The 13,454-nt window shown below is 56.2% G+C and overlaps 2 protein-coding genes across 4 annotated transcripts in view; one reads left to right on the top strand and one right to left on the bottom strand.

Moving 5' to 3' along the window:
- The window catches only part of LOC116958156 (zinc finger MYM-type protein 3-like), a 266,666-nt gene that overhangs the window by 41,970 nt on the left and 211,242 nt on the right, over positions 1 to 13,454 (bottom strand). The gene's annotated exons all lie outside the window — the stretch shown is intronic.
- Positions 1 to 13,454, top strand: part of LOC142906964 (zinc finger MYM-type protein 3-like) — a 109,580-nt gene that overhangs the window by 22,607 nt on the left and 73,519 nt on the right. The window contains exons 4-6 of the mRNA XM_076055806.1: positions 1,162 to 1,312; positions 3,466 to 3,650; positions 5,748 to 5,904. Of these exons, the coding sequence (XP_075911921.1) occupies positions 1,162 to 1,312; positions 3,466 to 3,650; positions 5,748 to 5,904 (493 nt within the window). The remainder of the gene's footprint in view (positions 1 to 1,161; positions 1,313 to 3,465; positions 3,651 to 5,747; positions 5,905 to 13,454) is intronic.

Raw genomic sequence — 13,454 nt, 5'->3', positions numbered from 1 at the left:
TCGCCTCCGGTTGATGGGAAGGCGAGCCCAAAGTAGCCTGGGGCTTACAGTTTCCCACACCTCACCGCCACGCTCCCACGCCTCCTTCATTCTTTTGTTCAAAAGAAGAGCCACACCCTGTTGTTTGGCAGTCTGCTGCCCCGAGTAGAGGACTGTCCACCCCTCATGGTGGCAGGAGCCAGAGCCGGTCCACCGGACCTCCTGACCTCCTGAATGTCACATAGATCCAAGCGGTACCGGTCCAGCTCCCGACAGAGGAGTGGCAGCCTCTCTTCCGCAGTGAGCGTTCGAACATTCCACGTGGCCACCCGAAATGGCTTTTCGTTGTTTCTGGAGGAGCCCCGAGGGTAGAGATTCAATCTCCTGGCTCCGCCAATTGGGGTTTGGCCAGGAGACGTCATAGACGCCTGGCCCCCCGGTGCCTCCGGCACAAGCTTCTTATTAGTTACATATTTCAGTTTAACTCGTGGTTTAGTGGTAATTAATTGAAGGTGGAGGGGTTACCAGCCCCTCGCACCTGTCCAGAGCCCCCGTTTAGCCCCTGTGGTGGACACAGACGCCATGGGGGGAGGAGCCAATCAAAATTGGACCTCCCCCCACAGCACTGTCCACGACAGAGTTGCCCGTCCAGCACCGTGGGGAGGTAGGGGGTTGTTTTGCCGGACAATACACTCGCTCACTCACGCACTCACTCACTCATACACTCATTCACCCACTCATACACTCACTCACTCACCCACTCATACACTCACTCACCCACTCATACACTCACTCACTCACTCATACACTCACTAACCCACTCATACACTCACTCACTCACTCACCCACTCATACACTCACTCACCCACTCACTCACTCATACACTCACTCACCCACCCACTCATACACTCACTCATACACTCACCCACTCACCCACTCACTCATACACTCACCCACTCACTCACTCACCCACTCACTCACCCACTCACTCACCCACTCACTCACCCACTCACTCACCCCTCCACTCACCCACTCACCCACTCACTCACTCACCCACTCACCCACTCACTCACCCACTCACTCACCCCTCCACTCACCCACCCACTCACTCACCCCACCCACCCACTCACCCTCTCACCCACTCACCCACCCACTCACCCACCACCCGCGTCTACCCCCCAGGACATGATGTTTCAGTTCTGCAGCTGGAGCTGCTGTGATGAGTACAAGCGTGCATCCCTCGTGCTGGCCGTCTGCGACTTCTGCAAGAACGGAAAGCTGCTGCACGAACAGTCCGCCTACCTTGGAGAGACGCGGTCCTTCTGCACAGACCGTGAGTACCACGTGGTGTCTGTGAGTACCACGTGGTGTGTGTGAGTACCACGTGGTGTGTGAGTACCACGTGGTGTGTGAGTACCACGTGGTGCGTGAGTACCACGTGGTGTCTGTGAGTACCACGTGGTGTGTGTGAGTACCACGTGGTGTGTGAATACCACGTGGTGTGTGAGTACCACGTGGTGTGTGAGTACCACGTGTGTGTGTGTGAGTACCACGTGGTGTCTGTGAGTACCACGTGGTGTCTGTGAGTACCACGTGGTGTCTGTGAGTACCACGTGGTGTCTGTGAGTACCACGTGGTGTCTGTGAGTACCACGTGGTGTCTGTGAGTACCACGTGGTGTGTGAGTACCACGTGGTGTGTGAGTACCACGTGGGTGTGTGAGTACCACGTGGTGTGTGTGAGTACCACGTGGTGTGTGTGAGTACCACACGGGGTCTGTGAGTACCACGTGGTGTGTGTGAGTACCACGTGGTGTGTGTGAGTACCACGTGGTGTGTGTGAGTACCACGTGGTGTGTGAGTACCACGTGGTGTGTGAGTACCACGTGGTGTGTGAGTACCACGTGGTGTGTGAGTACCACGTGGTCTGTGAGTACCACGTGGTGTCTGTGAGTACCACACTTGGTGTGTGAGTACCACGTGGTGTGTGTATACAGTGGTTATTCAGCTGGACCTCACCTACCCCCCTTCGCCCCCACCCCCCCACCTACCCCCCACACCCCCCCCAACACCCCCACCCCTACCCCCCACCCCTACCCCCCACTCCTACCCCCCACCCCTACCCCCCACCCCTACCCCCCACCCCTACCCCTACCCCCCACCCCTACCCCCCACCCCTACCCCCCACACCTACCCCCCACCCCTACCCCCCCACACCTACCCCCCACCCCCACCCCCCCCACACCTACCCCCCACCCCTACCCCCCCACACCTACCCCCCACCCCTACCCCCCACCCCTACCCCCCACCCCTACCCCCCACACCTACCCCCCCCCCTACCCCCCACCCCTACCCCCCACACCTACCCCCCCACACCTACCCCCACACCTACCCCCACCCCTACCCCCACACCTACCCCCCCACCCCCTACCCCCCACACCTACCCCCCACCCCTACCCCCCACCCCTACCCCCCCACACCTACCCCCCACACCTACCCCCCACACCTACCCCCCACCCCTACCCCCCACACCTACCCCCCACCCCTACCCCCCACCCCTACTCCCCACACCTACCCCCCACACCTACCCCCCACCCCTCCCCCCACCCCCCCCACCCCTACCCCCCACCCTCCCCCCACACCTACCCCCCACACCCCCCCCACACCTACCCCCCACCCCCCACCTACCCCCCACCCCTACCCCCCACACCTACCCCCCACCCCTACCCCCCACCCCTACTCCCCACACCTACCCCCCACCCCTACCCCCCACCCCTACCTCCCCACCCCTACTCCCCACACCCTACAACCCCCCATCCCTACCCACCCCACCCCTACCCCCCACCTACCCCCCACACCTACCCCCCACCCCTACCCCCCACCCCTACCCCCCACCCCTACTCCCCACCCCTACTCCCCACACCTACCCCCCACCCCTACCCCCCACCCCTACCCCCCACCCCTACCCCCCACCCCTACCCCCCACACCTACCCCCCACACCTACCCCCCACACCTACCCCCCACACCTACCCCCCACACCTACCCCCCACACCTACCCCCCACCCTACCCCCCACACCTACCCCCCACCCCTACACCCCCCACCCCTACTCCCCACACCTACCCCCCACCCCTACCCCCCACCCCTACCCCCCACCCCTACTCCCCACCCCTACTCCCCACACCTACCCCCCACACCTACCCCCCCCACCCCTACCCCCCACCCCTACCCCCCACCCCTACCCCCCACACCTACCCCCACACCTACCCCCCACACCTACCCCCCACACCTACCCCCCACACCTACCCCCACCCCTACCCCCCACCCCTACCCCCCACCCCTACTCCCCACCCCTACTCCCCACACCTACCCCCCATCCCTACCCACCCCACCCCTACCCCCCACCTACCCCCCACACCTACCCCCCACACCTACCCCCCACCCCTACCCCCCCACACCTACCCCCCACCACCCCTACCCCCCACCAGTCTGCCGCATGTTCTACGAGCAGGAGCTGACTAACCGTCTGGGCAAGATGGCCACCACGTGCGCCCACTGCCGGCAACTCTGCCGGCAGCTCAGCTACCGCGACATCTCCCGGAACGTCGCCGGCACGCCGAGGGACTTCTGCAGCCAGGCCTGCCAAGTGGCCTTCATGATGGTGCACTACAAGGTGGGAGGGCCCCGGGCCCGCCACGGCCCGCCGCTTCTTACGCCTCGGCTGCTCGGCCTCAGCGGAGCCTCGGCTAGGCCTCGGCTAGGCCTCAGCTAGGCCTCAGCTAGGCCTCGGCTCGGTCTCAGATAGGCCTCAGCTAGGCCTCGGCTAGGCCTCAGATAGGCCTCAGCTAGGCCTCAGATAGGCCTCAGCTAGGCCTCGGCTAGGCCTCAGATAGGCCTCAGCTAGGCCTCAGATAGGCCTCAGCTAGGCCTCAGCTAGGTTTCAGCTAAGCCTCGGCTAGGCCTCAGCCAGGCCCTAGTTAGGCCGCAACTAGTCCTCAGCTCGGCCTCAGCTCGGCTTCAGCTAGGCCTCAGCCTAGCCCTTGTTAGGCCTCAGCTAGGCCTCAGCTAGGCCTCAGCTAGGCCTCAGCTAGGCCTCAGCCTAGCCCTTGTTAGGCCTCAGCTAGGCCTCAGCTAGGCCTCCGTTAGGCTTCAGCTAGGCCTCAGCTAGGCTTCAGCTAGGCTTCAGCTAGGCCTCAGCTAGGCCTCAGCCAGGCCCTTGTTAGGCCTCAGCTAGGCCTCAGCTGGGCCTCAGCTAGGCCTCAGCTAGGCTCAGCTAAGCCCTCTGTTAGGCCTCAGCCAAGCCTCGGCTAGGCCTCAGCTAGGCCCCTGCCTGACCTCAGATAGGACTCTACTAGGCCCCTGCTAGGCCTTAGCCAGACCTCAGGCCTCTGTGTGTGTCTGTCTCTGTGTTTCTGTGTGTCTCTCTGTGTCTCTGTATCTTTGTGTCTCTGTATCTTTGTGTCTCTCTGTCTCTGTGTCTTTGTGTCTCTCTCTGTGTCTCTGTCTCTCTGTGTCACTCTGTGTCTCCCTGTCTCTATCTCGCTGTGTCTCTCTCTGTGTCTCTGTGTCTCTATCTGTCTCTGTATCTTTGTGTCTCTCTGTGTCTCTCTCTGTATCTCTATCTTTGTGTCTCTCTGTGTCTCGGTGTCTCTATCTCGCTGTGTCTCTCTCTGTGTCTCTGTGTGTCTCTGTATCTTTGTGTCTCTCTGTCTCTGTATCTTTGTGTCTCTCTCTGTGTCTCTGTGTCTCTCTGTATCTTTGTGTCTCTGTGTCTCTGTATCTTTGTGTCTCTCTCTGTGTCTCTATCTCGCTGTGTCTGTCTTTCTGTGTCACTCTGTCTCTGTCTCTATCTCGCTGTGTCTCTCTCTGTGTCTCTGTGTATATCTGTCTTTGTATCTTTGTGTCTCTCTGTGTCTCTATCTGTCTTTGTATCTTTGTGTCTCTGTGTCTCTATCTCGCTGTGTCTCTCTCTGTGTCTCTGTGTCTCTATCTGTCTCTGTATCTCTGTGTCTCTGTGTCTCTATCTCGCTGTGTCTCTCTGTGTGTCTCTGTGTCTGTATCTGTCTCTGTATCTTTGTGTCTCGCTCTGTGTCTCTGTGTCTCTATCTGTCTCTGTATCTTTGTGTCTCTGTATCTTTGTGTCTCTGTGTCTCTGTCTGTCTCTGTATCTTTGTGTCTCTCTCTGTGTCTCTGTGTCTCTATCTGTCTCTGTATCTTTGTGTCTCTGTGTGTTTTTGTCTCTGTGTGTGGAGCTGTACCTGTGCGACGCATCTGAAGTTCATGGCGCTCACCGTGTCTCCGTGTGTGTGTCTCTGTGTCTCTGTGTGTGTGTCTCTGTGTGTGTGTGTCTCTGTGTCTCTGTGTGTGTCTCTGTGTGTGTGCGTGTGTCTCTGTGTGTGTGTCTCTGTGTGTGTGTCTCTGTGTGTGTGCGTGTGTCTCTGTGTGTTTGTGTGTGTGTCTGTGTGTGTCTGTGTGTGTATATCTGTGTGTGTGTCTGTGTGTCTCTGTGTTTGTGTCTCTGTGTGTGTGTGTCTGTGTGTGTCTGTGTGTCTGTGTGTGTGTCTCTGTGTGTGTGTGTCTCTGTGTGTGTGTCTGTGTCTCTGTGTGTGTCTGTGTGTGTCTGTGTGTTTGTGTGTCTCTGTGTGTGTGTGTCTGTGTGTCTCTGTGTGTGTGTGTGTCTTTGTGTGTGTGTCTGTGTGTGTGTCTGTGTGTGTCTCTGTGTGTGTGTGTCTCTGTGTGTGTGTGTCTCTGTGTGTCTCTGTGTGTGTAGCTGTATCCGTGCGACGCGTGTGGAAAGAAGTCCACAGCGCTCACCGTGTCTCTGCCGTGGGCTGCTGACATGCGCCACTTCTGTGACCACGAGTGTATGGTCGCCTTCTGTGCATCGCCGCGATCCAAGAAAGCCCCCCAAAGACGCATCGACCCAGGTGAGTAATGCCACTCTCAACCACCACCACCACTAACTACCACTAACTAACTACTACTACCACCACTAACTACCACTAACTACCACTACTACCACCACTGACTACCACTACTACCACCACTAACTACTACTAACTAACTACTACTACCACCACTTACTACCACCACTAACTACCACTAACTAACTACTACTAACTAACTACCACCACTAACTACCACTAACTAACTACTACTACCACCACCACGAACTACCACTACTACCACCACTAACTACTACCACCACCACTAACTCTCTCTACCACTACTGACTACCACTATCACCACTACTACCACTACCACCACCACCACTAACTAACTACTACCACCACTAACTACCACTAGCTAACTACCACTAACTAACTACTACCACCACTAACTACCACTAACTAACTACTACCACTAACTACCACTACTGACTACCACTACTACCACTACCACCACCACTAACTACCCCTAACTACCACTACTACCACTACTACCACCACTACTACCACTACCACCACCACCACTAACTACCCCTAACTATACCACTATTACAACTACTGACTACCACTACCACCACTAACTACCACTACTACCACTACTACCACCACTACTACCACCACTGCTACCACTACTACCACCACTACTACCACTACTGACTACCACTACCACCACTACTACCACCACTGACTACCACTAACTACCACTACTACCACCACTGACTACCACTACTACTATCACTAACTACCAGTACTACCACCACTGACTACCACTATTGCGGTGGTGACTACTACTACCATTACCACTACGGTGGTGGTTACGATAGTGGTGGTGACGGTGGTGGTGGAGGTGGTGACAGTGGTGGTGCTGGTAGTGAGAGTGGTGGTGGTGGTAACAGTGGTGGTGGTCACGGTGGTGATGATCGTGGTGATGATCGTGGTGATGACGGTGGTGACGATCGTGGTGATGACGGTGGTGATGATCGTGGTGATGACGGTGGTGATGACGGTGGTGATCGTGGTGATGACGGTGGTGATGACGGTGGTGACGATCGTGGTGATGATCGTGGTGATGATGGTGGTGATGATCGTGGTGATGACGGTGGTGACGATCGTGGTGATGATCGTGGTGATGACGGTGGTGTCGATCGTGGTGATGACGGTGGTGATGATCGTGGTGATGACGGTGGTGATGACGGTGGTGATGACGGTGGTGATGATCGTGGTGATGACGGTGGTGATGACGGTGGTGATGATCGTGGTGATGATGGTGGTGATGATCGTGGTGATGACGGTGGTGATGACGGTGGTGATGATCGTGGTGATGATGGTGGTGATGACGGTGGTGATGATCGTGGTGATGACACGGTGGTGATGATCGTGGTGATGACGGTGGTGATGACGGTGGTGATGACGGTGGTGACGATCGTGGTGATGACGGTGGTGATGACGGTGGTGACGATCGTGGTGATGACGGTGGTGACGATCGTGGTGATGACGGTGGTGACGATCGTGGTGATGACGGTAGTGATGACGGTGGTGAATCGTGGTGATGACGGTGGTGACGATCGTGGTGATGATTGTGGTGATGATTGTGGTGACGATCGTGGTGATGACGGTGGTGATGATCGTGGTGATGATGGCGGTGATCGTGGTGATGACGGTGGTGACGATCGTTGTGATGATCGTGGTGATGACGGTGGTGATGATCGTGGTGATGACGGTGGTGATGACGGTGGTGATGACGGTGGTGATGACGGTGGTGATGATCGTGGTGATGACGGTGGTGATGATCGTGGTGATGACGGTGATGATCGTGGTGATGACGGTGGTGATCGTGGTGATGACGGTGGTGACGATCGTTGTGATGATTGTGGTGATGACGGTGGTGGCGATCGTGGTGATGGCGGTGGTGATGATGGTGGTGATGATCGTGGTGATGACGGTGGTGATGACGGTGGTGATGATTGTGGTGATGACGGTGGTGATGATCGTGGTGATGATGGTGGTGATGATCGTGGTGATGATCGTGGTGATGACGGTGGTGATGATCGTGGTGATGGTGGTGAAGATCGTGGTGATGACGGTGGTGATGACGGTGGTGACGGTGGTGATGATCGTGGTGATGACGGTGGTGATGACGGTGGTGATGACGGTGGTGATGATCGTTGTGATGACGGTGGTGATGATCGTGGTGGTGACGATCGTGGTGGTGACGGTGATGATCGTGGTGATGACGGTGGTGATGATCGTGGTGACGACGGTGGTGATGATCGTGGTGACGACGGTGGTGATGACGGTGGTGATGACGGTGGTGATGATCGTGGTGATGACGATCGTGGTGATGATCGTGGTGATGACGGTGGTGATGACGGTGGTGATGACGGTGGTGATGATCGTGGTGATGACGGTGGTGATGACGGTAATGACGGTGGTGATGATCGTGGTGGTCACGGTGGTGAAGATCGTGGTGATGACGGTGGTGATGGGTGACGGTGGTGACGATCGTGGTGATGACGGTGGTGATCATCGTGATGATGACGGTGGTGATGATCGTGGTGATGACGGTGGTGATGATCGTGGTGATGACAGTGGTGATGACGGTGGTGATGACGGTGGTGATGACGGTGGTGATGATCGTGGTGATGACGGTGGTGATGATCGTGGTGATGACGGTGATGATCGTGGTGATGACGGTGGTGATCGTGGTGATGACGGTGGTGACGATCGTTGTGATGATTGTGGTGATGACGGTGGTGGCGATCGTGGTGATGGCGGTGGTGATGATGGTGGTGATGATCGTGGTGATGACGGTGGTGATGACGGTGGTGATGATCGTGGTGATGACGGTGGTGATGATCGTGGTGATGACGGTGGTGATGATCGTGGTGATGATCGTGGTGATGACGGTGGTGATGATCGTGGTGATGGTGGTGAAGATCGTGGTGATGACGGTGGTGATGACGGTGGTGACGGTGGTGATGATCGTGGTGATGACGGTGGTGATGACGGTGGTGATGACGGTGGTGATGATCGTTGTGATGACGGTGGTGATGATCGTGGTGGTGACGATCGTGGTGGTGACGGTGATGATTGTGGTGATGACGGTGGTGGCGATCGTGGTGATGGCGGTGGTGATGATGGTGGTGATGATCGTGGTGATGACGGTGGTGATGACGGTGGTGATGATCGTGGTGATGACACGGTGGTGATGATCGTGGTGATGACGGTGGTGATGATCGTTGTGATGACGGTGGTGATGATCGTGGTGGTGACGATCGTGGTGGTGACGGTGATGATTGTGGTGATGACGGTGGTGGCGATCGTGGTGATGGCGGTGGTGATGATGGTGGTGATGATCGTGGTGATGATGGTGGTGATGACGGTGGTGATGATCGTGGTGATGACACGGTGGTGATGATCGTGGTGATGACGGTGGTGATGACGGTGGTGATGACGGTGGTGACGATCGTGGTGATGACGGTGGTGATGACGGTGGTGACGATCGTGGTGATGACGGTGGTGACGATCGTGGTGATGACGGTAGTGATGACGGTGGTGAATCGTGGTGATGACGGTGGTGACGATCGTGGTGATGATTGTGGTGATGATTGTGGTGACGATCGTGGTGATGACGGTGGTGATGATCGTGGTGATGATGGCGGTGATCGTGGTGATGACGGTGGTGACGATCGTTGTGATGATCGTGGTGATGACGGTGGTGATGATCGTGGTGATGACGGTGGTGATGACGGTGGTGATGACGGTGGTGATGACGGTGGTGATGATCGTGGTGATGACGGTGGTGATGATCGTGGTGATGACGGTGATGATCGTGGTGATGACGGTGGTGATCGTGGTGATGACGGTGGTGACGATCGTTGTGATGATTGTGGTGATGACGGTGGTGGCGATCGTGGTGATGGCGGTGGTGATGATGGTGGTGATGATCGTGGTGATGACGGTGGTGATGACGGTGGTGATGATCGTGGTGATGACGGTGGTGATGATCGTGGTGATGATGGTGGTGATGATCGTGGTGATGATCGTGGTGATGACGGTGGTGATGATCGTGGTGATGGTGGTGAAGATCGTGGTGATGACGGTGGTGATGACGGTGGTGACGGTGGTGATGATCGTGGTGATGACGGTGGTGATGACGGTGGTGATGACGGTGGTGATGATCGTTGTGATGACGGTGGTGATGATCGTGGTGGTGACGATCGTGGTGGTGACGGTGATGATCGTGGTGATGACGGTGGTGATGATCGTGTTGACGACGGTGGTGATGATCGTGGTGACGACGGTGGTGATGACGGTGGTGATGACGGTGGTGATGATCGTGGTGATGACGATCGTGGTGATGATCGTGGTGATGACGGTGGTGATGACGGTGGTGATGACGGTGGTGATGATCGTGGTGATGACGGTGGTGATGACGGTAATGACGGTGGTGATGATCGTGGTGGTCACGGTGGTGAAGATCGTGGTGATGACGGTGGTGATGGGTGACGGTGGTGACGATCGTGGTGATGACGGTGGTGATCATCGTGATGATGACGGTGGTGATGATCGTGGTGATGACGGTGGTGATGATCGTGGTGATGACAGTGGTGATGACGGTGGTGATGACGGTGGTGATGACGGTGGTGATGATCGTGGTGATGACGGTGGTGATGATCGTGGTGATGACGGTGATGATCGTGGTGATGACGGTGGTGATCGTGGTGATGACGGTGGTGACGATCGTTGTGATGATTGTGGTGATGACGGTGGTGGCGATCGTGGTGATGGCGGTGGTGATGATGGTGGTGATGATCGTGGTGATGACGGTGGTGATGACGGTGGTGATGATCGTGGTGATGACGGTGGTGATGATCGTGGTGATGACGGTGGTGATGATCGTGGTGATGATCGTGGTGATGACGGTGGTGATGATCGTGGTGATGGTGGTGAAGATCGTGGTGATGACGGTGGTGATGACGGTGGTGACGGTGGTGATGATCGTGGTGATGACGGTGGTGATGACGGTGGTGATGACGGTGGTGATGATCGTTGTGATGACGGTGGTGATGATCGTGGTGGTGACGATCGTGGTGGTGACGGTGATGATTGTGGTGATGACGGTGGTGGCGATCGTGGTGATGGCGGTGGTGATGATGGTGGTGATGATCGTGGTGATGACGGTGGTGATGACGGTGGTGATGATCGTGGTGATGACGGTGGTGATGATCGTGGTGATGACGGTGGTGATGATCGTGGTGATGATCGTGGTGATGACGGTGGTGATGATCGTGGTGATGGTGGTGAAGATCGTGGTGATGACGGTGGTGATGACGGTGGTGACGGTGGTGATGATCGTGGTGATGACGGTGGTGATGACGGTGGTGATGACGGTGGTGATGATCGTTGTGATGACGGTGGTGATGATCGTGGTGGTGACGATCGTGGTGGTGACGGTGATGATCGTGGTGATGACGGTGGTGATGATCGTGGTGACGACGGTGGTGATGATCGTGGTGACGACGGTGGTGATGACGGTGGTGATGACGGTGGTGATGATCGTGGTGATGATCGTGGTGATGACGGTGGTGATGACGGTGGTGATGACGGTGGTGATGATCGTGGTGATGACGGTGGTGATGACGGTAATGACGGTGGTGATGATCGTGGTGGTCACGGTGGTGAAGATCGTGGTGATGACGGTGGTGATGGGTGACGGTGGTGACGATCGTGGTGATGACGGTGGTGATCATCGTGATGATGACGGTGGTGATGATCGTGGTGATGACGGTGGTGATCGTGGTGATGACGGTGGTGATGACGGTGTTGATGATCGTGGTGATGACGGTGGTGATGATCGTGGTGATGACGGTGGTGATGACGGTGGTGATGACGGTGGTGATGATCATGGTGATGACGGTGGTGATGACGGTGGTGATGATCGTGGTGATGACGGTGGTGATGATCGTGGTGATGACGGTGGTGATGATCGTGGTGATGATCGTGGTGATGACGGTGGTGATGATCGTGGTGATGACGGTGGTGATGACGGTGGTGATGATCGTGGTGATGATCGTGGTGATGACGGTGGTGATGACGGTGGTGACGGTGGTGATGATCGTGGTGATGATCGTGGTGATGACGGTGGTGATGACGGTGGTGATGATCGTTGTGATGACGGTGGTGATGATCGTGGTGGTGACGATTGTGGTGGTGACGGTGATGATCGTGGTGATGACGGTGGTGATGATCGTGGTTATGACGGTGGTGATGATCGTGGTGACGACGGTGGTGATGATCGTGGTGACGACGGTGGTGATGGTGGTGATGATCGTGGTGATGACGGTGGTGATGATCCTGGTGACGATCGTGGTGATGACGGTGGTGATGACGGTGGTGATGACGGTAATGACGGTGGTGATGATCGTGGTGATGACGGTGGTGATGACGGTAATGACGGTGGTGATGATCGTGGTGGTCACGGTGGTGAAGATCGTGGGATGTCGGTGGTGATGGGTGACGGTGGTGACGATCGTGGTGATGACGGTGGTGATCATCGTGATGATGACGGTGGTGATGACGGTGGTGATGATCGTGGTGATGATCGTGATGATGATGGTGGTGATGACGGTGGTGATGGGTGACGGTGGTGGTGATGATCGTGGTGATGACAGTGGTGATGGGTGACGATCGTGGTGATGACGGTGGTGATGACGGTGGTGATGACGGTGGTGATGACGGTGGTTATGACGATCGTGGTGACGATCGTGGTGGTGACGATGGTGACGGGTGACGGTGGCTGTGCGGTGCCGTTCACGCTGCTACGGTGGACGTGGGCAGTGCCGCCGGCCGGGGGTCTCTGGACGCGTGCGAGTGGGCTGGGTGCTGCCCTCCTCGATACCTCGCGGTGAAATCATGGCGGCACCGTGACCAGCCGAAAGTCTCGCTCAGATTGTGCCGGAGACACGCCGGTTCGGGGCGGGCCTCTCTGGTGGTGGTGGTGGTGGTGGTGATGGTGATGATGATGTGAAGGCTGATGATGATGATGTGAAGGCTGATGATGATGATGTAAAGGCTGATGATGATGATGAGGTTAAGGCTGATGAAGTCAAGGCTGTTGATGATGATGATGTTGATGATGATGTGAAGGCTGATGATGATGTTGATGATGATGTGAAGGCTGATGATGATGTTGATGATGATGTGAAGGCTGATGATGATGATGTGAAGGCTGATGATGATGATGTAAAGGCTGATGATGATGAGGTTAAGGCTGATGAAGTCAAGGCTGTTGATGATGATGATGTTGATGATGATGTGAAGGCTGATGATGATGTTGATGATGATGTGAAGGCTGATGATGATGTTGATGATGATGTGAAGGCTGATGATGATGATGATGTGAAGGCTGGTGATGATGATGATGATGCTGCTGATGATGATGATGATGTGAAGGCTAATGATGATGAGGTTAAGGCTGCTGATGATGTGAAGGCTGATGATGATGATGATGTGAAGGCTGATGATGA

Source organism: Petromyzon marinus, chromosome 73, assembly GCF_048934315.1.
Source record: "Petromyzon marinus isolate PM22_M1 ecotype Great Lakes invasive population chromosome 73, UKy_Petmar_22M1.pri1.0, whole genome shotgun sequence".
In the NCBI taxonomy this organism is placed as follows: domain Eukaryota; kingdom Metazoa; phylum Chordata; class Hyperoartia; order Petromyzontiformes; family Petromyzontidae; genus Petromyzon; species Petromyzon marinus.
Note: the sequence above shows the minus strand (reverse complement) of the source record. Positions and strands in the feature narration are given on the sequence as shown.